Below are 23446 nucleotides of genomic sequence, written 5' to 3' on the forward strand. Positions count from 1 at the left end.
TCATAAAATTTTTCATTTTTAAGTCATAGTATAGCATGCGGTCCAAAACCATGAAAAAAAGTCATAGTATAGCATGTGGTCCAAAACCATGAAAAAAAGTCATAGTATAGCATGTCGTCCAAAATCATGAAAAAAGTCATAGTATAGTATGTTGTCCAAAATCATGAAAAGAAGTCATAGTATAGTATGTTGTTGAAAATCATGGAAAAAAAGTTATAGTATAGTATGTCGTCCAAAATCATGAAAAAAGTCATAGTATAGCATGTCGTCCAAAATCATGAAAAAAGTCATAGTATAGTATGTCGTCCAAAATCATGAAAAAAGTCACAGTATAGTATGTCGTCCAAAATCATGAAAAAAAGTCATAGTATAGCATGTCGTCCAAAATCATGAAAAAAAGTCATAGTATAGCATGTCGTCCAAAATCATGAAAAAAAGTCATAGTATAGTATGTTGTCCAAAATCATGAAAAAAGTCATAGTATAGTATGTCGTCCAAAATCATGAAAAAAAGTCATAGTATAGCATGTCGTCCAAAATCATGAAAAAAAGTCATAGTATAGTATGTCGTCCAAAATCATGAAAAAAGTCACAGTATAGTATGTCGTCCAAAATCATGAAAAAAAGTCATAGTATAGTATGTCGTCCAAAATCATGAAAAAAAGTCACAGTATAGTATGTTGTCCAAAATCATGAAAAAAGTCATAGTATAGTATGTTGTCCAAAATCATGAAAAAAAGTCACAGTATAGTATGTTGTCCAAAATCATGAAAAAAGTCATAGTATAGCATGTCGTCCAAAATCATGAAAAAAAGTCATAGTATAGTATGTCGTCCAAAATCATGAAAAGAAGTCATAGTATAGTATGTTGTTGAAAATCATGGAAAAAAAGTCATAGTATAGCATGTCGTCCAAAATCATGAAAAAAGTCATAGTATAGCATGTCGTCCAAAACCATGAAAAAAGTCACAGTATAGTATGTCGTCCAAAATCATGAAAAAAGTCACAGTATAGTATGTTGTCCAAAATCATGAAAAAAAGTCATAGTATAGTATGTTGTTGAAAATCATGGAAAAAAAGTCACTGTATAGTATGTCGTCCAAAATCATGAAAAAAGTCACAGTATAGTATGTTGTCCAAAATCATGAAAAAAAGTCACAGTATAGTATGTCGTCCAAAATCATGAAAAAAGTCACAGTATAGTATGTTGTCCAAAACCATGAAAAAAGTCATAGTATAGCATGTCGTCCAAAACCATGAAAAAAGTCATAGTATAGCATGTCGTCCAAAATCATGAAAAAAAGTCACAGTATAGTATGTCGTCCAAAATCATGAAAAAAGTCACAGTATAGTATGTTGTCCAAAATCATGAAAAAAGTCACAGTATAGTATGTTGTCCAAAATCATGAAAAAAGTCATAGCATGTCGTCCAAAATCATGAAAAAAGTCACAGTATAGCATGTCGTCCAAAATCATGAAAAAAGTCACAGTATAGCATGTCGTCCAAAATCATGAAAAAAAGTCATAGTATAGCATGTCGTCCAAAATCATGAAAAAAAGTCACAGTATAGTATGTTGTCCAAAATCATGAAAAAAAGTCATAGTATAGTATGTCGTCCAAAATCATGAAAAAAAGTCACAGTATAGTATGTTGTCCAAAATCATGAAAAAAAGTCACAGTATAGTATGTTGTCCAAAATCATGAAAAAAAGTCATAGTATAGTATGTTGTTGAAAATCATGGAAAAAAAGTCATAGTATAGCATGTCGTCCAAAATCATGAAAAAAGTCATAGTATAGTATGTGGTCCAAAACCATGAAAAAAGTCACAGTATAGTATGTTGTCCAAAATCATGAAAAAAAGTCACAGTATAGTATGTTGTCCAAAATCATGAAAAAAAGTCATAGTATAGTATGTTGTTGAAAATCATGGAAAAAAAGTCACTGTATAGTATGTCGTCCAAAATCATGAAAAAAGTCACAGTATAGTATGTTGTCCAAAATCATGAAAAAAAGTCATAGTATAGTATGTTGTCCAAAATCATGAAAAAAAGTCACAGTATAGTATGTCGTCCAAAATCATGAAAAAAGTCACAGTATAGTATGTTGTCCAAAATCATGAAAAAAGTCATAGTATAGCATTAAGTCAAAAACCATTAAAAAAATAAAAGTATAGAATGTCGTCCAAAATCATGAAAAAAGTCACAGTATAGTATGTTGTCCAAAATCATGAAAAAAGTCACAGTATAGTATGTTGTCCAAAATCATGAAAAAAGTCACAGTATAGTATGTTGTCCAAAATCATGAAAAAAAGTCATAGTATAGTATGTTGTTGAAAATCATGGAAAAAAAGTCACTGTATAGTATTTAGTCAAAAATCATCAAAAAAACGTCACAGTATAGCATGTTGTCCAAAATCATGAAAAAAACGTCATAGTATAGTATGTCGTCCAAAATCATGAAAAAAAAGTCACAGTATAGCATGTCATCCAAAATCATGAAAAAAACGTCATAGTATGGTATGTTGTCCAAAATCATGAAAAAAACGTCATAGTATGGTATGTTGTCCAAAATCATGAAAAAAACGTCATAGTATGGTATGTTGTCCAAAATCATGAAAAAAAGTCATAGTATAGCATGTCGTCCAAAATCATGAAAAAAGTCACAGTATAGCATGTCGTCCAAAATCATGAAAAAAGTCACAGTATAGCATGTCGTCCAAAATCATGAAAAAAAGTCATAGTATAGCATGTCGTCCAAAATCATGAAAAAAAGTCATAGTATAGTATGTTGTCCAAAATCATGAAAAAAAGTCACAGTATAGTATGTTGTCCAAAATCATGAAAAAAGTCATAGTATAGTATGTTGTTCAAAATCATGAAAAAAGTCACAGTATAGCATGTCGCCCAAAATCATGAAAAAGTCATAGATATATGTGTCCAAAATCATGAAAAAAAGTCATAGTATAGCATGTCGTCCAAAATCATGAAAAAAAGTCATAGTATAGCATGTCGTCCAAAATCATGAAAAAAGTCATAGTATAGTATGTTGTTCAAAATCATGAAAAAAGTCATAGTATAGCATGTCGTCCAAAATCATGAAAAAAAGTCATAGTATAGCATGTCGTCCAAAATCATGAAAAAAAGTCACAGTATAGCATGTCGTCCAAAATCATGAAAAAAAGTCATAGTATAGTATGTTGTCCAAAATCATGAAAAAAAGTCACAGTATAGTATGTTGTCCAAAATCATGAAAAAAAGTCATAGTATAGTATGTTGTTGAAAATCATGGAAAAAAAGTCATAGTATAGCATGTCGTCCAAAATCATGAAAAAAAGTCATAGTATAGCATGTCGTCCAAAATCATGAAAAAAAGTCATAGTATAGCATGTCGTCCAAAATCATGAAAAAAGTCATAGTATAGTATGTTGTTCAAAATCATGAAAAAAGTCATAGTATAGTATGTTGTTCAAAATCATGAAAAAAGTCATAGTATAGTATGTTGTTGAAAATCATGGAAAAAAAGTCATAGTATAGCATGTCGTCCAAAATCATGAAAAAAAGTCATAGTATAGCATGTCGTCCAAAATCATGAAAAAAAGTCATAGTATAGCATGTCGTCCAAAATCATGAAAAAAGTCATAGTATAGTATGTTGTTCAAAATCATGAAAAAAGTCATAGTATAGCATGTCGTCCAAAATCATGAAAAAAAGTCATAGTATAGCATGTCGTCCAAAATCATGAAAAAAAGTCACAGTATAGCATGTCGTCCAAAATCATGAAAAAAAGTCATAGTATAGTATGTTGTCCAAAATCATGAAAAAAAGTCACAGTATAGTATGTTGTCCAAAATCATGAAAAAAAGTCATAGTATAGTATGTTGTTGAAAATCATGGAAAAAAAGTCACTGTATAGTATGTCGTCCAAAATCATGAAAAAAGTCACAGTATAGTATGTTGTCCAAAATCATGAAAAAAGTCACAGTATAGTATGTTGTCCAAAATCATGAAAAAAGTCACAGTATAGTATGTTGTCCAAAATCATGAAAAAAGTCATAGCATGTCGTCCAAAATCATGAAAAAAGTCACAGTATAGCATGTCATCCAAAATCATGAAAAAAGTCACAGTATAGCATGTCGTCCAAAATCATGAAAAAAAGCCATAGTATAGCATGTCGTCCAAAATCATGAAAAAAGTCACAGTATAGCATGTCGTCCAAAATCATGAAAAAAAGTCATAGTATAGCATGTCGTCCAAAATCATGAAAAAAAGTCATAGTATAGCATGTCGTCCAAAATCATGAAAAAAGTCATAGTATAGTATGTTGTTCAAAATCATGAAAAAAGTCACAGTATAGCATGTCGTCCAAAATCATGAAAAAAAGTCATAGTATAGCATGTCGTCCAAAATCATGAAAAAAAGTCACAGTATAGCATGTCGTCCAAAATCATGAAAAAAAGCCATAGTATAGCATGTCGTCCAAAATCATGAAAAAAGTCATAGTATAGCATGTCGTCCAAAATCATGAAAAAAAGTCACAGTATAGTATGTTGTCCAAAATCATGAAAAAAGTCATAGTATAGTATGTTGTCCAAAATCATGAAAAAAGTCATAGTATAGCATGTCGTCCAAAATCATGAAAAAAGTCATAGTATAGCATGTCGTCCAAAATCATGAAAAAAAGTCACAGTATAGTATGTCGTCCAAAATCATGAAAAAAGTCATAGTATAGTATGTCGTCCAAAATCATGAAAAAAAGTCACAGTATAGTATGTCGTCCAAAATCATGAAAAAAGTCATAGTATAGCATGTAATACACTTTCATTAAAAAAAATAGAATTGCATGCCTGCATCTGTAAAACATTCTGTATCATGACATTTTCTATGACTGCTCTGACGTCCTATACTGGACTTAAAATGCATAGAGAGGTCTTAAAAAGGGTCTCAAAGGTAATAAATGTTCTTCAGGATTCCTGCATATACCTTGGTTTTTTATACTTTTCATTTGAGTCCTCCTCAGAGGAGACAGAAAACCATCAACTGTCATATGAAATTAATCTAACAAGAAAGAATTAGGAAAAATAAATAAAAAGGAAGAGATCATAGTTTAGTTGTCATAGAAATGTTTATTTACTTACCCCCATTAATCTACAAAGGCTACTTTTTTTTGTATAATTGATGACAAATTGTTATTACAGTGTGTCACGATATCCAGTTGTCAAAAGTACTTGCAGTTGCATTTTACAGCAGCAGGTGGCAGCATTGATCTGGTCTGCATTTTATTCCATTGGTCAAATGTTTGCTTTCATTATGAAAGAGTTTGTCCACCCACATTACAAATATACAGGTCCTAATTTATTTCTGCTTGTATCTATCCATGCAGATAGTTGTGGTTTCAGTTGTCCAATTTGAGATGATTTATGCTTCCATTTCTCAAAACCAGAGCAAATAAAACCCAAATTATGTGCACAACAAGATACAAGAGATAAGTGAAATATGTCATCTGCACTTTGTCTGCGAAGATTCTCAGATTACCAGAACATGGTAATCTTAAGTGCTACATCTTTGGCAACTGGACTTGCTTGAGTTTCTTGGAGACGTTTTGCTTCTCATCCAAGAAGCTTCTTCAGTTCTAACGGACTGGTGCAGACTTGCAGGCTTTAACCTCTGTGTGGGTGCGAACCCTTACAGAGTTGTTGAGGTCACACGTGAGTCAAGTGAAACTTTGGTGAAACGAAACAACCACTCCAGAAGCACATGGCACAACACAGGAGAGCCAGTTCATCAGGTCAAGACTCAGCTGTCCATTTACATCTTAAGAAGAAGGGACACTGCTTCGAGGACAGCAATGTGCGCATCTTGGCCAGAGAAGAAACATGGTTTGAAAGAGGTGGGAAAAGCCATCAGCAACTAAAATGATCTCTCATTTCTTTAGTTTGTGAACAACAACAGTAACCCAAAGTGAGATTCAGATTCTGTTACAATATTAGTAGCTCAACAAAATAAAATCTACCACAAATTACACATTTAAACAGCTCCCAAATACAAAAACTGTCCCCTGGGATCTATATAAATAAATCAAGAGGTGATTGACTGAGATGTGTTTTTTTCCACCTGGACCTTCATGCTCTGCCATTTCTCCTCAAATCATCACGCTGTAACCTGTGACAGGCTGTTATGATACCACAACTATCATACATTCACATATGTGGAGTTTTTGTCGAGAGAGATGCTGTGCTGCCGCCAGAGGAGCTGCTGAATGAGTTCCCTCTGAGCGGTAAGTCACTAAAAGAGTCTGAGAAGTCCGGGGCTGTTCATAAAACATTCAGGACGCCACAGTTTATTTGCTCCTCTTTTTGGAACCACCGCAGAGTCTGTAATAATTTCACTTTCAGCCATGCTTGTTGTTGCCGTGGGTAACAGTATGACGTCAATATATCAACAACCTGAAATATGGCGAGGATCACAATATGAACGAGATCGTGAACGAGATGATGGGGCACACCCCTGCTTAACATCCATTCTCACCTGGACCCTAACCCTACTGACACACAAGATGGCCAGGTGGGTCAACAACTCACGTGACCTCAAAGACTCCATCAGAACTGAAGAAGCTTCTTGGATGAGAGATGAAACGTCTTCAGGAAACTCAAGCAAGAACAGTTGAGCCTACGATACAGCACATATGATCCTCTGCACTTTGGACTGAACCAACCCTTCAAACATCATAATGTACTTCAGAGTTTTATCTAGTCTTCTCTGGATTTGTCACCTCTTCTCTGCCGATACAATAACTCTAGATTTTGTATCATTATACACCATAAGTCAAGACATCAAGTTCAGGCCCAAAGGGCATCAAAACCAGGCCAAGAATGAAGACAAAAAATTTGAAGAGCAAAAACAGACAACAAACTGTCCTCCTTTGATTCCAGGAAATAAATTCCCCAAGAGATGACCAGAGATGTAGATCAGGAGCCAAAGCCTTTGTCACCCAAATATCCAGGGCATGCTTGTTTAGGGACTGTTACAGGGGCTTCTACCACACAGGTATGATCCCCTCAGGTTTTTCAAGTGTCAGTGGAAAAAACAAACGTGGATCAGGTTTAGAAGAACTTCTCTGGAGCCCCACATCACTGCTTCCTTCATACTCTCTTCCTTGATTTCACCAGCCGTCTGGCTTTGGGCTCCACTCTCTCCAGACTCTGGTTGCTGTTCTGGCCGTCCCTCTCCTTCTCCAGCAGAGGCACACAGGTGCATCCCACAGCGATGGAGACGTACACCTCGGTGTAGGAGAAGCGGCCGCCGGCGCAGGAGCCTGCTCTCTTCAGGATGACAGAGGGAGCGTAGACCGGGGTGCTGCGGTACTGGTTGCTCTCCGCACCGTATTGGCCGATGAGGCAGCCTTTACACAGGCAGTACGCCTCAGGGATGTAGCGAGGGTACCTGGAGGGGTCGTAGGAGATCCTGAAAGAATGAAATCATCAGAATCAGTTTCTGAGCACATGAACATGAAATATTTCTGCAGACTTTCTGCAAGAAAATATGACCGTGTTGGTAGATTTTCATCCTGAGTTGTTTTTCTTAAATTAAGATAATTAGATGACTGACATTAATTTGGCCCTTTTTTTCTGCTGCTGCACAAAGTCAATCTTCTCTTTTGGATCTGAAGCGTGATTAATGAGGAGGACTTGAGGCCAGGAGAGGGAAAATGAAGGCCACACACACTTTTTCCCTGTATGTTAAAATCATTTATTTCTAGTGCACTTCATATTTTGAATATAATAAGGAAATCAAAAATAGCTCCTGTAGCTATAATGTGCTTGTTTTAAAGAGCAAAACATAATTTGGCGAAACTTACAGCCACATTTAACATAATTTCTTTTAAAACATAATTTTTGAAACAAACTCTCAGTTTTCCAGGCACAGCTGTGGGTTTAGGACAATTTATATTCAAAAGGTCGGTCATTCATAAAACTGAATCTGACTATGCAAAGAAGCTGAAACTTCTACACAGCTTTGAGTTAAGACTCAGCACCTGGCAAGTGATTGTGCAAGAAGGTGAAGAAGAAGAGGAAGGTGAAGAGGAAGACAAAAAATGGAAGAAGAAGAAGAAGAAGAGGAAGGTGAAGAATAAGACAAAAAGGGAAGAAGAAGATGGTGAAGAGGAAGACAAAAAAGTGGAAGAAGAAGAGGGTGAAGACAAAGAAGATGAAGAAGACAAAAAGAAGAAGATGGTGAAGGAGGAGGAGGAGAAGGTGAAGAAGACAAAATGAAGAAGATGGTGAAGGAGGAGAAGGTGAAGAGGAAGACAAAAAAGTGGAAGAAGAAGAGGAAGGTGAAGAATAAGACAAAAAGGGAGGAAGAAGTGGATGAAGACAAAGAAGATGAAGAAGACAAAAAGAAGAAGATGGTGAAGGAGGAGGAGGAGAAGGTGAAGAGGAAGACAAAAAAGTGGAAGTAGAAGAGGAAGGTGAAGAATAAGACAAAAAGGGAAGAAGAAGATGGTGAAGAGGAAGACAAAAAAAGTGGAAGAAGAAGAGGGTGAAGACAAAGAAGATGAAGACAAAAAGAAGAAGACAGTGAACGAGGAGGAGAAGGTGAAGAAGAAGAAGACAAAAAAGTGGAAGAAGAAGGTGAAGAGGAAGACAAAAAATGGAAGAAGGTGAAGAAGAAGAGGGTGAAGACAAAGAAGAGGAAGAAGACAAAAAGAAGAAGAAGATGGTGAACAAGAAGAAGGTGAAGAAGAAAAAGAAGAAGGTGAAGAGGAAGACAAAAAAGTGGAAAAAAGAAGAAGAAGAAGAAGAAGAAGAAGAAGAAGAGATACAAACTGGCAAACATTAGAGCCCCCTCCTCATATTATTATAATAAATAAATAAATAATAAACACATTATTTCCTGTATCCACACCTGAGCAAGTTATGGACACATTTTCATGACAATCTCATGATTAAAGTTTTGTTGAATGTTTGGAATATTAATAACAACATAAAATACAAATCAATTTGCAGCACTGTTTTTCAACACTGATCTTGTTTCTTCTGTTTGAATGTAAAAAGTTTTCAATGCAAATTCAATAAAGAACAGATCACAGCGCAAATGTTGCACCTGCGCTCACCTGTAGGCCCAGGGGGAGATGCTGAGCAGGTTGACCGGGAGGCGGGTCTTGGTGTCGGTCGGGGACCGAGCGGCGGTCGGGCACGTCAGGTTGAGTTTGTCCTGCGGCTCCAGCTGCAGCGCGTGGTGGAAGGCGCTCATCACTCCCACCGAGAGCCGCCCGAACATCTGCTCCAGGATCTCCTCCGGCAGGTCCAGGCACGGCCGGGTCCTGGTGGCCTTCTTCCGCACCCGGGCCGCTCCGGCCGACCCGCCGAGCAGCACCACCACAGCCAGGTGCAGCAACAGCAGCAGGACGCGGATCCGCTGCGGCATCACTGCGCGCTCCTCGGTGCGGTGCTGTGCCAAAATGCGTATCACTGCGCGCAGTGCTGTCACCTTCACTGCCTTCCTTAAAAGATCACACGCAAATTATGAAGTGACCTCCAGTAATGACGCCAGCAGGTTCCTCTGTTATAATCCAGTGTAATGTTGGAGAGTGAGCGGCAGGCGAACAGTCCACAGTTCTGGCTTGGAGACCGAGGCACAGGCGCGCCGCCAGGGAAACTGCGGAAACATTTTGGCACTCCACATCCACAGTGTCGCCAGAAGTAATAATTTCCTCACAATTATAAATAATCACCGAGCTGGAAGCTTCACACCTGCTGTTGCTGAATTTCGTTTGAAATGCTACTGAGATCGTTTCCCTGTTGCTTCTCTGAACCGACGTGTGCGTAAAATCCGATGGAGGCGTTTGTACGCGCACCAACAGCGTGATCCACCATTCAGGACAGGTCTACTCACACTGAAGCACCGACTGATAAAGCACCGTCATCTGGTGATACACGAGGCCAGCAGCTCCTGACTGGAGTGGGAAGTCCTGAGTGTTGGCTGTGCGCGCGCTGCTGCTGGATCCTGGCTGCGCACCAGAGTCTGCTTCACTGAAACATAAACTGGATCCATTCTGTCTGCTCCGCTTTCACAAAGAAACTGGAACTACAAGGTCAAACCGCAAATTCATACAAATCATTCTTAAATGCTGAGGCCACGGTCCTTCCTGTCACTCAGTCTGGTGTGTACTGAAGTCATTAAGATTTATGTGAGGCACATAAAAAGCCAGTTAAAGCTCATTCGGTGCAGTTTGACCTCCACTAAATCTGCTGCCACGTCGGGGAAAACTTAACATTAATAACTCAGATTGTGCTCTCCACACAAAGGTACTCACCCCCTCTTGACGTTTTTCCTGTTTTGCTGCATTACAGCCTGAAATTTATATGAATTTTAATTCGGATTTAAGGTAATGAGCCACATAGAACAGTCAAAACTGGTGAAGTGAAATGGAAAAAGGCTGTTTAAAAGATTTAAAAGCTAACAAACTAGTGTATATGTACGTACCTTTTACTATGAAGATCCTCAGAAGTCACATCATTAGTTAAATCAAGTCCACCTCTGTGAGTCTGCAGCACCACTAAGCTTGTGGTGTTCAACCTGAGGTCTGGGGACCCCAGAGGTCCTTGAGGGAGTTCCAGGGGTCCCCAGAAAACGGGGACTAGTTTCTTTACATGATTTAATTCACTATAGAAGTGACCCTAGTGTGAGTAAGTAAGGGGGCTTTTCAATATCGGTGGGCTGTTTCGGGGTTACTGGGGCCTGAAATGCCTGATTTCACAGCAGCTTCTCTAAAAAATGTGCTGCATGTTGCCATGTTTTTAAAATCATTATTTGCAATGAAATTGTGAGGGAAAGTGAAACCACAGGGTTCGACAACCCTTACTAATAAAAGAGCCATTTTGGGCCATAAAAGGGAGAAAAGAAAATCATACCACATCATACCACAAAGCAAGCGGCTCCATAAAGACCAAAGAGCTCTCCAAACAGGTCAGGGACAAGGTCCTGGAGAAGAGCAGTCCAGAGGTCTCATCTATAAACAATGTGTTCGCACAAGGCCTGAAAGAGTACAGAGAGTACACCACTTCCCACGCAAAAGTTATGATCTATAAAAACAGACTTGATGGGAGAAACTTTGACTTTGGCTTACGAACATTCTGGAGACAGGAAATTGGCGACTCAGACAGTGAGGTTGAAGCCTGATTGTAGAAAAATGTCAAATATTTTTTGGCGCACACCATTTTGTCTTTTGTCCGTGCGTATATTTTTAGTATGAATCTTACACAATGATTTATAAATGAGACCCCTGGGCTGGGTTCTAAAAACACATATCAAACTTTGAACATCCCATTGAGCACCATTAAATCCATTATTACAAAATGGGAAAAATATGGCAGCACAACAAACCTGCCAAGACAGGGCCACACACTGATGTTGTAATACAACATAAAAAGAGAAATGCCAAGGGAGGTTTGTGTTATCGCGCTCAGAATGAGACAGCTCAACTTTTTTCTTGAATATATAAAATATTTTCAGTTTATTTATATAATGAGAAACAAACAAAAATAAATACTGTAACACAAATAAATATTTTACGAGTGAGTACAGAATGTGAAATGTGTCTAAACAGGACCTGAAGTGGACAAATTACACAACACGTTACATCATGTTGATGGGTTTTCCAGAAGGTTCCCAGGCTCACACACATGGAAACATACAGAACAGTCAAACATGTGACAACAGCGATAATGATTTTCATTGTTTTGGCTCTGAGCTCCAGACTTATGTTTTAGGGCGTTCACATCCATACTGTGTGAACAGCAATAAACACCTTCACTCCTGGGAGGAACAGTGTGTCGGAAACGGTATATCACTTCTTCACACGTCATCCAATATGAATGTAAATACATTTAAATTTAAGTTAAACTTCAACCTTTTCCCCTCACTGTGATTGTTTCAGTCATTTCAAATTCATTGTGCTGGAGTACAGAGCCAAAACACAACTGTACAAATAGTTCCAGACTGATAAACGTGTTTGCATTCACTCCATCTATACAGGCATTCCTCTGCTAAATGAATATGTATAAATACTCAGATGTAAGAATATGACCAATCAAATGGAGGTAAAAACATCTCACTCTGAGACTCAAAAGTGGAGTCACTGGTCCCTCATTGGTGCCCCTGAAAAATAAAGTCTTTATTCTGTCATATTAATGTTTTTTGCTTAAGAGCTGAGTTAAAATGTTTTGGTTTTGTGGTGAAATTTTGTGCTCTTGCCTTTGAGCACGTGACAAAAGAGCAAATGTCCTGACGATGCAGTGAAGGCAGATGGGGAGGTTGCTCCTACGGCAGCAGTTCGTCTACCAGCTCTTCATCATCAAAGAGGTCATGGTCGTCAACGCGCTTCTTGGCTCCCGTCTTTGGCCTCTCCATCTGTGGGCCCAGTGGGTCCACGTAGGACGCATCTACACACGAGAGGAACAGAGGTTTTACTCCTTATTAAAGGATGTTTTGCTGCAGAGCATCGTTCCTGTGTGCTCCAGCAACACTAAACCCCTGAGCTTGCCTGAGAAGGACTAAATGCACAAAGCTGCTATTTTTAAATATCCCATGGAGAGAGACTCTCACTGCAGCCTGTTCTATTTTGTTCTTAAATTGTCGGCGTGCAGCCTCGTTCTGTGGACGATAAACCAGGTGCAGGCTGATAAAGGAGGAAATACAGTGAGTGCTGCACGGAGCAGTGAGTGACAACAACCCCGCCCACATTTAAGACGACTGTTTGTGGTGGAAACACTAGGGTCTAGGTACCATGTCTGAAGGGTTACTGTGGTTCAAAAGGTACCATACTAAAAGTGTTCAGTGGAAACAGGGCTAATGGTGTCCACCTCAGCTGAGCTGTAAAGTTAGCAGTCAACCGTTCACCGCGAAGAAGGAAGAGTGCATCTACTGCTAGCTCACCTAGCACCACTGAGCTAGCTTAAGTTACAGCTCAGCCGAGAAGGACGCCATTAATGTTTACATCTTATGCTCTCTCTTGTCCTCTCGTCCATGAGCAGATGCATGTTTTCTTCTGCACGGTGATATGGTTAATGGTTGTAATTTGGTAGAGAGAAAATAGTTCCTACATGAAACTGCTCACAACAAGGTCTGTGGGGGTCAAAAACAAGGTCTCCAAAACAATCTAGACTGATAACTACAGGTAATCGGTCTACGAAGAATTGGCAGCAAGAGATGCAGACACTGCATGAAAACCATTTTGGCTCTGTGGTTATTAAGTATTCAAATACATGAGACTAGTAGCCAAAGCGTCAGTGAGCTTCAAGGGTTATTAATAAGAGAGTGGAAAAGAGAGTGAGTCAAAAAACTTGGGTTTCCTCACCTATTTCTTTTGGGCTGCTGGCCTCGTAGGGCTCATTGGAACCAGGAAGTGACCTCATCTTGGCGCTCAGCCGCTCTCCTTTAGTGCTGCTGCTGCTGTGGCCGCTGTCTACGCAAAACACACATGCAGAAACAAACACTCACAACAACTGATTGTGATTATGACTGATGCTTTAAAAAGGTCATTACTGGGTATGTTTGCCAACTCTGACAGTTATAGGGTGTTTAAACGTCCCTCAAATCTGGAGCAGTTTCTGTTTTGGTTGAGTGGAGTGAGACCTCATCAGGATGTTTGTGCATATGAGTGTAGTCTGCATGTGTCTGACATCATATGTGAAAGAGTCTGTTTTTAAGAATTATTTCTTAACATGTTTTAACAAACTGTATGCTGAACAATCAGACATTATTCAGAATGTATCAAACAACAGCTCAGATGTGCAGTGAGAAACTTCCACGACTACTGGCGTCCTAAGAAATGTCAAACCCAACTAGATAAACTCAAAAATGCAGAGAGGTCAGAGTGAGAGTGAGCTGGTTCTCTTCACACTCTGAAAAGTCAACATGGCGGAGGCGTGCGGTTTTCATCTCACACAGACCGTAAATTATGACGTGTCTATGTATGTGTGTGTAGCACAGTAGTTCCCCATGTACCCACACAGCATCATACATCATATTTGTGTTAATTTGAACTGATTTTAAACTGGATGTTTTTAAACACATTTAAATATGTGAAATAAAAATTGGTACAGTAACAAGACAGTGATCCAGGAATTGATTGTTATTTTTTTTCTCTTAAGGGTTGGTTTCATATTGGTACCACATGGAGTGGCAGAAGCTTAAAGTTTCAACCACTGAAACTGTTGTTAGTAACTTTTATAAAAATAACTTTTTGTCATAGTTGCTTAAACTGTCACTACATTCACACAGTATCACAGGAGACAGATAATCTGTAAAAAACAAACAAACAAACAACAAACAAACAAACAAAAGCTGATGCTGGTCTGCCTCCTCCTTGCACTTCTAATGGCATTATCGCACCTGAGGAACCAGTCAGAGCCGAGGACTCTCTAACGAAGCTGTCAATCATGTCAATCACTGTTCGAGAACTGTGGTCAAACTGCCAAACTAGGCAGCGCTGATCAAATATGAAACAAGATTCTGTTACTGCCTTGTTTATTTTTCGCCTCAAATGTTTTCAGAGACATATTTTAGTGCACTGTTTAGCTGTAAAATGAGACAGTTGGTCCAGCCAGTAGCCATGTTTCCATCAGCCTGTTTAGATGCGCATCTAGAAGTATCGCATCGGAAAATTATGATGGAAACGCCAATATTCGAATTAAAATCCCCTGATTAGCACAAACTAAAATAGGCTCGCTTTAGCCGGATTTTGGTTGATTTGGAAAAAATGTTGATTTGCAAAACGGGGGATGGAAACAGTTATGTTCGAATTAAGCCTGACGTAGCGCACCTCTCTCCATGGTGATATCCACACTCCGGGTCGGGAAGGCGGTAATGCATTTACAAGCTCGTTGCCAACGCCAGAAAACGTAGAAGAAGAAGGATGCGAGACTTGTTTTGTTTCCGGTTCTGCAGAAAACGCGCACGAGTTCGTAGTTTTCACCAAAGTCCGTACATTTAATGGAAACACACAGGATTCGTATTTCTTTTAATGCGCATTTCCCAATGATTCGAATCACTTTTGGATAGAAACATAACTAGTGAGTGGTACTTGGTTTTTGCTCCACTTGAATGGCTGTGTGGCTGTTCTAAACTTTAGAATGTTATTGTACCGAATTAATGAAATCCTGATAGTGAAACAAGTTATTTTGCAGGGGTAGTGCTGTTAAAAAAATATATCCACTGATTCAGAGACATCTCTCTCACAATCTTTGGGAAAAAGTCTTTTTGGTATGGATCCTACGCACGTTTTATAAATGAGACCCCAGGTTTTCTTCCACTAAGTCCACCATGTTTCAACAGTAGACCAGACTGGACAAACCAATCAATCACTGTAGATAAGGCCATTCACCTTTTTGCGTCTGCCACTGTAGTTCTCCTACATGCTTGGCACACAGGTGCCAGTTTTCAGTTGGTTGTAATCTGCAACCTTGCTGCTAAATGCCACTAAATTGTACACACTAGACCTTCAAGCTAAATAAACGATTTGAAAACCCTCTTGGATCCGCTGGAAAATGCATCGTGACAAAGCTGAAAATACTGTAAGTACATTTAGCTGATAATTTTTACTTACTTACTTTTACTTAATTAAGGTTTTTAATACAGGTTAATTGAGTGTTTTCACAGTGTGGTATTAATACTTTTACTGAAGTAAAGCAGCTGAACAGTTACAAGATACCATTCACGAACCATCCTACTAGAGTGCCCCTTAGCAAAATGCTGAATAACAGCACCAGCTCCTGTCTGAATCGTCTCAAACACAGAGCTGGTACTCTTCACACTAAGTGATGAATATGTTGGAGAATATCTGTGTGTGTGTGCCAGGCTGACAGAGCGCTCTAGTGAGCTGAAGGACAGACATGACTGCAGTCAGCAGCAGCTCACATCTGGCTGCCAGGTAGCCTTGGAAACTGACGAGAGCAAAGGCAGAAAGCTGAAAAACAGGAAGGAGAAGGAGGCCTGATATTCTACCTTCCTTCACAGTCCCAAACATCTCACACGAGGCCTCGCAAACTGCTGGCAAACCGAAATCTCGGCTGGAAAATCAACTAATTTCTCCCTTTTTCCTCTGTTCTTGGATGTCTCTGTTTCTCTTTTATAATACACAATTGGGAGACACGGAAAAAAGGGATGACACCACAGGTTGGAAGCCAGACTTAAAATCTTGATCTTGTGCAATAATTTCCAATATTAAAGTTGCAATAACAAAGTTTTATACGCCTCCACAGTACGAATGGACATAATATTTCTGCATGGTTTTGACAGAGACGTTGATCAATATCGATGAGTCAACTTTCTGGCGTTTGCAACTCCCTTTCCTGCTCAAACTTCTCAGGAAAAACACTTGGAGCTTGAAACACTTGGAGAATAAGAAAACCAAAGTGAAGTGATACAAAACAAAAAGAGAAACAAGCTCAGACAAGAAGAGTTTCGGCACATGTTGGACCATGAACCTCCTGCTCCGTGACAGTTGTTTGCTAGTCTCAAAGAATGATGCAGATTTGGGTGCATGAGAAATCAAACTCTCAGCCTTGAGTCGACACACAAACACACACACACACACACACACACACACACACACACACAAACACACTCTTTTCATGGTGCTGAAAATATGCAGACTTTACACAAAAGAGGGAAATTTCTCAGGTCCACTTGAGGTTTTCTCAAATATCTGAAAGAGCGTTGGGCGAGCACTCCCTCCTCCTCCGCAGTTCAACATCACAGCTGCCTGTCAGAAGATTTCTGGACAAGGTTCAGATGTTTTGACCGAAACGCTACACTCAGGACAGAAAACTTTTCCAATTATTCACCTCTGCCGTCTCTCGTCTACAATGGAAACTGCAAATGCAAAGTTTCTTACAAAGTATGTTTGTGCTCATGCAGTGTTTTTATAATACACAATACAGACGTTTAGACACTGGTGTCGAGCCAGTGAAAATGTGTGTATTTTCCATTCTTCTCTTGGAAAATGGCTCCTTAAATGAAGGAAATTAATCTGCTAAATGAATTAAGGTTAGATATCTTGCCTAAAGGGAAAGCCTACCCAAATGATACGGCTGTGGTTAAACAACACGCCCATTTTCAAAATGCGTACATGTCCATTCATGACAGTCCAAAAATATGACTAAACGTGAAGAACTCTCTCCCAAATCCAAAAACTAGAGTCCTAAAACTCAAATTTGATGTTAAAGAGTACAGAGTCAGAAGCTGCTCCACAGACAATAAATTGGGAAAGATGGTCTGGGACAGCGGTTCCCAACTGGTCCAGATTTCTCCTCAGTCAACAGTTCAAGGTCCACACAGTTTAATACATTCAGCATCATACTTGCAGTTGGCCGAGTCATTGAGCTAGCTTGCTGTCTCTGTCAAGTAGCTGTCTGTTAGTCACTCACTCTGTAGCAGGAAACGGCACTTCAAAATAAAAGCTCTGCGCCAGAAATTCACTGTTCTCTAAAATAAAGTGACTTTTTTACAAACTTGACACATTGGCGAGTCACTTGCAGTCCATTCAGAATGGACCTGCTACCCACCAGTTGGGAACCACTGGGTCCGTGTACTTCGCGGCCATTCGTTTTTCGTTTCGAAATAACAAATTGAAACACGGAAAACCAACCATTATCCGTTTTTTGTTTTGAAATGACCAAATGAAAAAGGAAAAAAAACGATCCGTCTCCCGTTTTTTATTTGATAATAAAGAAAAGAAAAACGGAAAACGAATCGTTAACCATTATCTGTTATCCGATTTAATTTGGGAATTTAAAAAAACCCTGTGGGAAACTCCTTATTTCATTCAAGTCGGCAACTCCTGTTCGAAAATTATCTCTGAGTTGTTTTTCTGACATGAGCAGGCGTTCATGTGTATTTTCCCAGTCGGAAAGTCATTTTTCCGATTATTCCGACACCACATGAATGCAACTTACTGGTCACAGAGAAGAAATGAACAAAAAATAGAGAAAGGAGTTTCCCACAGGGTTATTTTAAATTCCAAAATTAAATCGGATAACGGATAATGATTCGTTTTCCGTTTTTCTTTTCTTTATTATCAAATAAAAAACAGGAGACCGATCGTTTTTTTCCTTTTTTGTTTGGTCATTTCAAAACAAAAAACGATAATGGTTGGTTTTCTGTGTTTCAATTTGTTATTTCGAAACGAAAAACGAATGTACACGGACTCCACTGTCCTGGATGACACCTAGAGCAGCCAGGGGAGTGTTCAAGGTATATACAGGTACATTTCTTGCGTTTACCAGAATAAAGCACATTTGGTATAAAAAAGAAGACAAATATTTTGTGCATCCATAAAATCAAGCTTCCATTCATTGTCTGTGGAGCAGCTCCAGACTTTACATCCTATGAAATCACAAGTTTGAGACTTCCCTGGTTTCAGGTTGAGAGAGTAGCTCAAGTTCATAAATATTGATTGACGTTTCCTTTGAAGTGGGGTTGTAAGTGTGTTACCTACAGTAGATGGTGGTCAGCATGCTCCCAGCTTGGAGAAGCAGGCAGGAGTATCGCCACAGAAGTTGAGGAATGTACTGCTGTGGATGGGGGCAGCAGCAAAATGTATTTTAGCCACCTAAAAAATGAAAACCAGTCTAAGTGTACACTATATTTAGAATGTTTTTTACTGCTTTACTTTGCTGTCAGATAGCCTTTTTGACAAGGAACTGCAGCTATAAATCTCCCTCTTCAAAGACTCCACTGAGAAGATCAGTAATTCAGCATCACTCATCACATCAGCTGCTGATCTACTGCTGCCTCCAACAGTTAACTTGTTTGTGTTATTGTGAGACTTTGACATTTAAAGTGCTAGTTCAGATTCAACAAAGTCACACAGTAACACAAACAAGCCAACTGATGGAGGCAGCAGTCAACCAGCAGCTCCTGCGATGAGTAATGCTAAATTACTGTCATCATCAAGGTGAAATTACTGTATTTGTCAAAGGACTTTGGAGAGAGCATAGATGGATATAATGACTTCAGCTCTCTGTTAGAAATCCCTGTATGACAACAAGGTCAAGCAATGAAAACATAGTGTAAGGTGGCTAAAATAAGTTTTGCTGCTGCCCCCCTCCACAGCAGTACTTTCGCGTAGCTTCTATGGTGGTACTCCTGCCTGCTTCTCCAAACTGGGGGCATGCCGACTGCCATCTATTGTAGGTAATACACTGAGAACAGATAAGCACCTCATACAACTTAACTTTAAAAGATCAAAACTATCCCTGTCAGCATTTCTGATGGAAAATGGCAAATTTTAAAAAAAATGCATCACAGCACAAAATCTGCCATTCTACTAGTCAGTTAAGAATAAACCTTTCAGCTAAAAATGTAAAATGTAAAGTGATGTTCACTTATTGTTCCCGTTAAATAAATGATCCTGAGATAAATTCAAGAAGTTCCCATGATTCATTATTGAGAGTTTAGCTGTTTAGCAGTCGAGTTAAAGTTCATTTAAATCTAAATTTTCAATGTTGCTTGTGGACACTAATATTTGAATATAAGATCCCAGTGTGAAAAGACACAAAGAAGGAAAAGGAGAGCAACATAATTTGTCGTTGTGGCTCATCTGCTTATTGCAAAGAAAAATCTATAACTGAATTAACGCAAAACCTTGTTCTCAAAGATACCTGAAGTGGTTGTGAGGTAAAAAGAAAATGCAGATTGTCAGTTTCATTCCTGAGCAGAAATGAGACATTGTTGAAAGGTCTCCACACAAACCTACAAACCTGCAGGTTTCACTTAACTAATTTGAAATAACCATCTTACATACCTCTCCCTGAGTCCAACAGTGGGCTGAGCTGTTTAGACTCAGATTGAGACACTGGGCAGCAAAGAGGAAGCAGAGCGGGAATACAGATGAAGCCGAAAGAGCCAGAGAAACAGAAAGAAAGACAAAGAGGAAAGAAAGATTACAGAGTTGGACTGAAGATTGTTGCAAGCAGATACAAATGAAACAGCACAGAGAGAAGCAACAACAGAGCACTGATGAGAACTAATCTGATGACATTTTATGACCTGCGTTATCTCACCTGCTTTAACATCCATCTCTGATGTGCCGTAAGAAAGTAAGAAAGGGGTTTAAGTTTAGTTAAGCATCTTAAGTATCATAACCAATATTCAAGAGTACAAAAGATTGAACATGTTGGAGGGAAAGCTTCTTTTAAACAGATCCAGTTGCAGATCTGGCAGCACAAGACAAAATGGAACAGCAAACGCACACAAGGTTGAGGTTTTATAATCTAATTTTTGAGGTTTTCTACTCTAATTTATCAGGACGCGGGGGAATAATGGAAGTCTTGGCAGGGTGGAGCAGCAGTCACATTAACAGGTGCCTGATATATACTATATTTAACTACACTACAGGACAGACATTCAGCTGCATCAGAGAGAGAAAAGCTGGGCCTCGTTACAGTTTCTGGCAACTCTCTAGTTCGTCTGGATTGCGTTTGAAATCTGCAGATGAGCCAGCTTTCCAGGGTCGGAGCCAGTCTGGAGTATGTGTCTGTATTTGTTGTGGATCTGTAGTGAAGGAGTGCTATACTGTGGTAGTTTTCCTTCCCTGGTGTCGACTACAGCCTAAAGCTCTCACGGGCGAATTCACAAAAAGCTGAGAAAAACTGAGTGGCTTTTGTGGCTGCTTAACGTGCACAAATAAGATAAACAGAAACCTGGAAATTCTTCAAACACCCACAAAGGGTGACATAAACCCCGGACTGTGCTGTCAGGCAAACAGTGTCTTGGTGCTCTGTGTTACCTGCATGTATTTAAATTAGGTAATATGCATGGATTTGGGGCAAAATTGGCCTCTTTCTACACTAATGAGCCTCACTGCAAAATCAGTCCAGTTCACAAAGATCAGCCTTAATAAACGCACACAGTTACAGTGAAAATATTAAAATCTCCCACACTACCTAAAATGCTGGATTGGCAGCACCGACACCATACCACGTAAATTATTTATAAATAAATTAATAAAAGAAGTTTCACACTCTGATAAAACACCAGTTTCTCTCGAAATCAATTCTTATTCACTGCCTCAAAACAGTAGCCTACACAGCAAGACGTACTGTGTAGCCACCAGCAATTACTGTTTTAGAGCAGCGTAAAATAACTGATTTCCAGTACATAATTTAACGTTAGCTGCAAGATGTCAGCAATAATTGTAGTATTTTACACTCGAAGTCCCACCATTAAAAAGCTGTGTACAGAATTCAAGGCCTTAGGCTGCTTTCAGACCTAGAGTCGTCTCCTTTGGTCTGAATCAGTGACTCATGTTGTTCCAAAGTTGTATAATTGCCTAGAGTTGGTTCGTGTTCTCACGGCAGCATTTACAAGCGGACCAGATCAAATGCCTTGTGTGAGAAAGCTGCTCTTGATTGGTCAGAATTTCCATGTGGGAAAAATCCAGGAAGTAAAGCAAACGTTGAAGAAGAGTACACTTGCAAGATAAATGTGACACTTTCTAATGTCACAATGGAGGGACAACGACGCAGGTTGATTTTAGCGCTGCTCATCGTGGACTATATTGCTGTCATTGTTCATTTTAGTCAAAGCATACAGTTTGAAAACGAGGCGCGGCTCCAACTAGAAAACAATGTTTTGATGCATTGGATGTGCTGAATGTGCATATTAAGGCAGTACAGGAGGAGGTGCACATTAATAATCCTCCAGGACTGTAACATGCTCATGTTTAACCCAAACAATGTGTCATGTGACTGCAGTTGCTTCACATCCAGGTCGGAACACCTTCTCACCACAAACCAACCGCACCAGAGTTCGTTTGGAACTGGTTATTGACCTATTTGGGATTCATTAAAGGGTAACAGCTACACAGCCAAGCCTCACAACAGTTCCTTTTACGGATCTAAATATAATCAAACTACAAACAGAATATGACTGCAGCCTTCTACTCTAGTCAGGACTCAGTGTGGTGTTTAGAGGTATACCCGTAATGGCAGCCTTCTTAGGAGGGGTGAGGACAGGTGTGGAGACGCCTGCTGCCCAGCAGCATGTGTAAATAACAGACAAGGAGAGAAAGGGAAGTGATGACATACAAGAACAAAGAGACTGAAAACAAGGATGATGATGATGAGCTAAAAACAGTACTGATTATCGGCTTTGATTCTAACCAAAACCACCCGTGTATAAATAAATTACCTTACCATGATGGCAGGGCATGTTTCAATACTTCTTTTAATATCTAACTTTCAGAAATAAAAACATGTTATTCTTTAAGACCAGTTCACAGAAAAATCCAAACTTCTTGAACGTTTAACATCGTCCTACAAGACATATAAGAACTTTGATATATGATATACACTCTGAAATTTGAAAAATTACAGCTTAAATCAGAGGCTGATTTTTGTTACAGACACAACTGTGCTAAAAAAATGTTTGTGTTTGTGTTAATGTTAATTGTTATGTTCATGGTTTCTTCTATGCACTCTTCCCAAGATGTTTGATCTGAAGATTTGTGTTTGTACTTTCATATGAGTTACTTATACATTGGACCTTTAAAACATTTCCAGACCTTTACATGATAGGAACATGATATGTTACGGTGACTACTGACTCACCAGCACTCCCAGCACTGCCCTCTCTCCGACCTCTGGCACTGCCCTCACGCCCTGACTTCACCCTCTGCAGAAGAAGAAACAAAGGGAGGAAGGTAATTGAAAAATTAAGATTAAACTGTGGTGTTTAACTTGCTGTGCACAGCCTTTAACATGATTGTGTTTTTGTTTTATTAAAATACTGGTGAAATAAAAACAAAAACCTGCACTTGCACAAATTCAAGTGGAATTTGACATTAAAATACAAAAACAGAACATAAATGTCACATGTGAACAAGTCTTATATTCTCAGTTGGGGTTTCTGAGTCCGTTGCTGAAACACCACAGCAACGAGTGGTTAGCAACAAAGATGGGAATTTAAAAATAGTAAAACAAAGATTCATGAATTTCCATGGTAAAATAAGACATTTAAGATAAACACAGCATCAGACAGAGCCGTGGTTTCATCATCTTCCAATCATGCTCTCATTCATCATTTTCAACAGTATCCAGTAATATTAGCAGGATGAGTTGTTTTTTCGCTAACATTCAGTTTGGAGATTCTTAGGATTGATGACTCAACCCTCTGACTCTGTCTGACTCTCTAGTTTCTCTGGACTGATTTAAGAGCAGCTGCTTATAATTTAACAAAGTCATCCCTCTCATTCGTTCCTGGCTCGATGGCACACAGATCTGTCACTCTGAATCACGCCTTCTTTAAAAGATGACTGACCCCAAACCAAAAGGCTTGTTATCTACTTTTTGGACGGGCATCTGATGTTTTGGAGCTACACAGATACTAGTTAGTGCATCCTTCAAGACAAAGATGCAGTGAAGAATTACTTGAGTGCAGAAC

At 39.0% G+C, this 23446-nt stretch overlaps 2 protein-coding genes across 2 annotated transcripts in view; both read right to left on the reverse strand.

Annotated features, from left to right (window-relative positions):
- Nucleotides 1-5114: 5114 nt before the first annotated feature.
- On the reverse strand, nucleotides 5115-9945 carry il17d (interleukin 17d). Its single transcript, XM_049595126.1, has 2 exons — nucleotides 9114-9945; nucleotides 5115-7462 (listed from the first exon to the last, which is right to left on the reverse strand). The coding sequence occupies exons 1-2, from the start codon at nucleotides 9425-9427 to the stop codon at nucleotides 7141-7143; spliced, it is 636 nt and encodes a 211-aa protein (XP_049451083.1). The 5' UTR covers nucleotides 9428-9945; the 3' UTR covers nucleotides 5115-7140.
- Nucleotides 9946-11534: 1589 nt separating this feature from the next.
- Nucleotides 11535-23446, reverse strand: part of ift88 (intraflagellar transport 88 homolog) — a 34712-nt gene continuing 22800 nt past the window's right edge. Inside the window, exons 22-26 of the mRNA XM_049595129.1 lie at nucleotides 22615-22678; nucleotides 21985-22035; nucleotides 19809-19859; nucleotides 13359-13466; nucleotides 11535-12444 (exon numbers count right to left, since the gene is read on the reverse strand). Coding sequence (XP_049451086.1) covers nucleotides 12323-12444; nucleotides 13359-13466; nucleotides 19809-19859; nucleotides 21985-22035; nucleotides 22615-22678 — 396 coding nt within the window. The 3' untranslated portion in view covers nucleotides 11535-12322. The remainder of the gene's footprint in view (nucleotides 12445-13358; nucleotides 13467-19808; nucleotides 19860-21984; nucleotides 22036-22614; nucleotides 22679-23446) is intronic.

The sequence above is a fragment of the Epinephelus fuscoguttatus genome, linkage group LG13 (genome assembly GCF_011397635.1).
Source record: "Epinephelus fuscoguttatus linkage group LG13, E.fuscoguttatus.final_Chr_v1".
NCBI lineage: Eukaryota > Metazoa > Chordata > Actinopteri > Perciformes > Serranidae > Epinephelus > Epinephelus fuscoguttatus.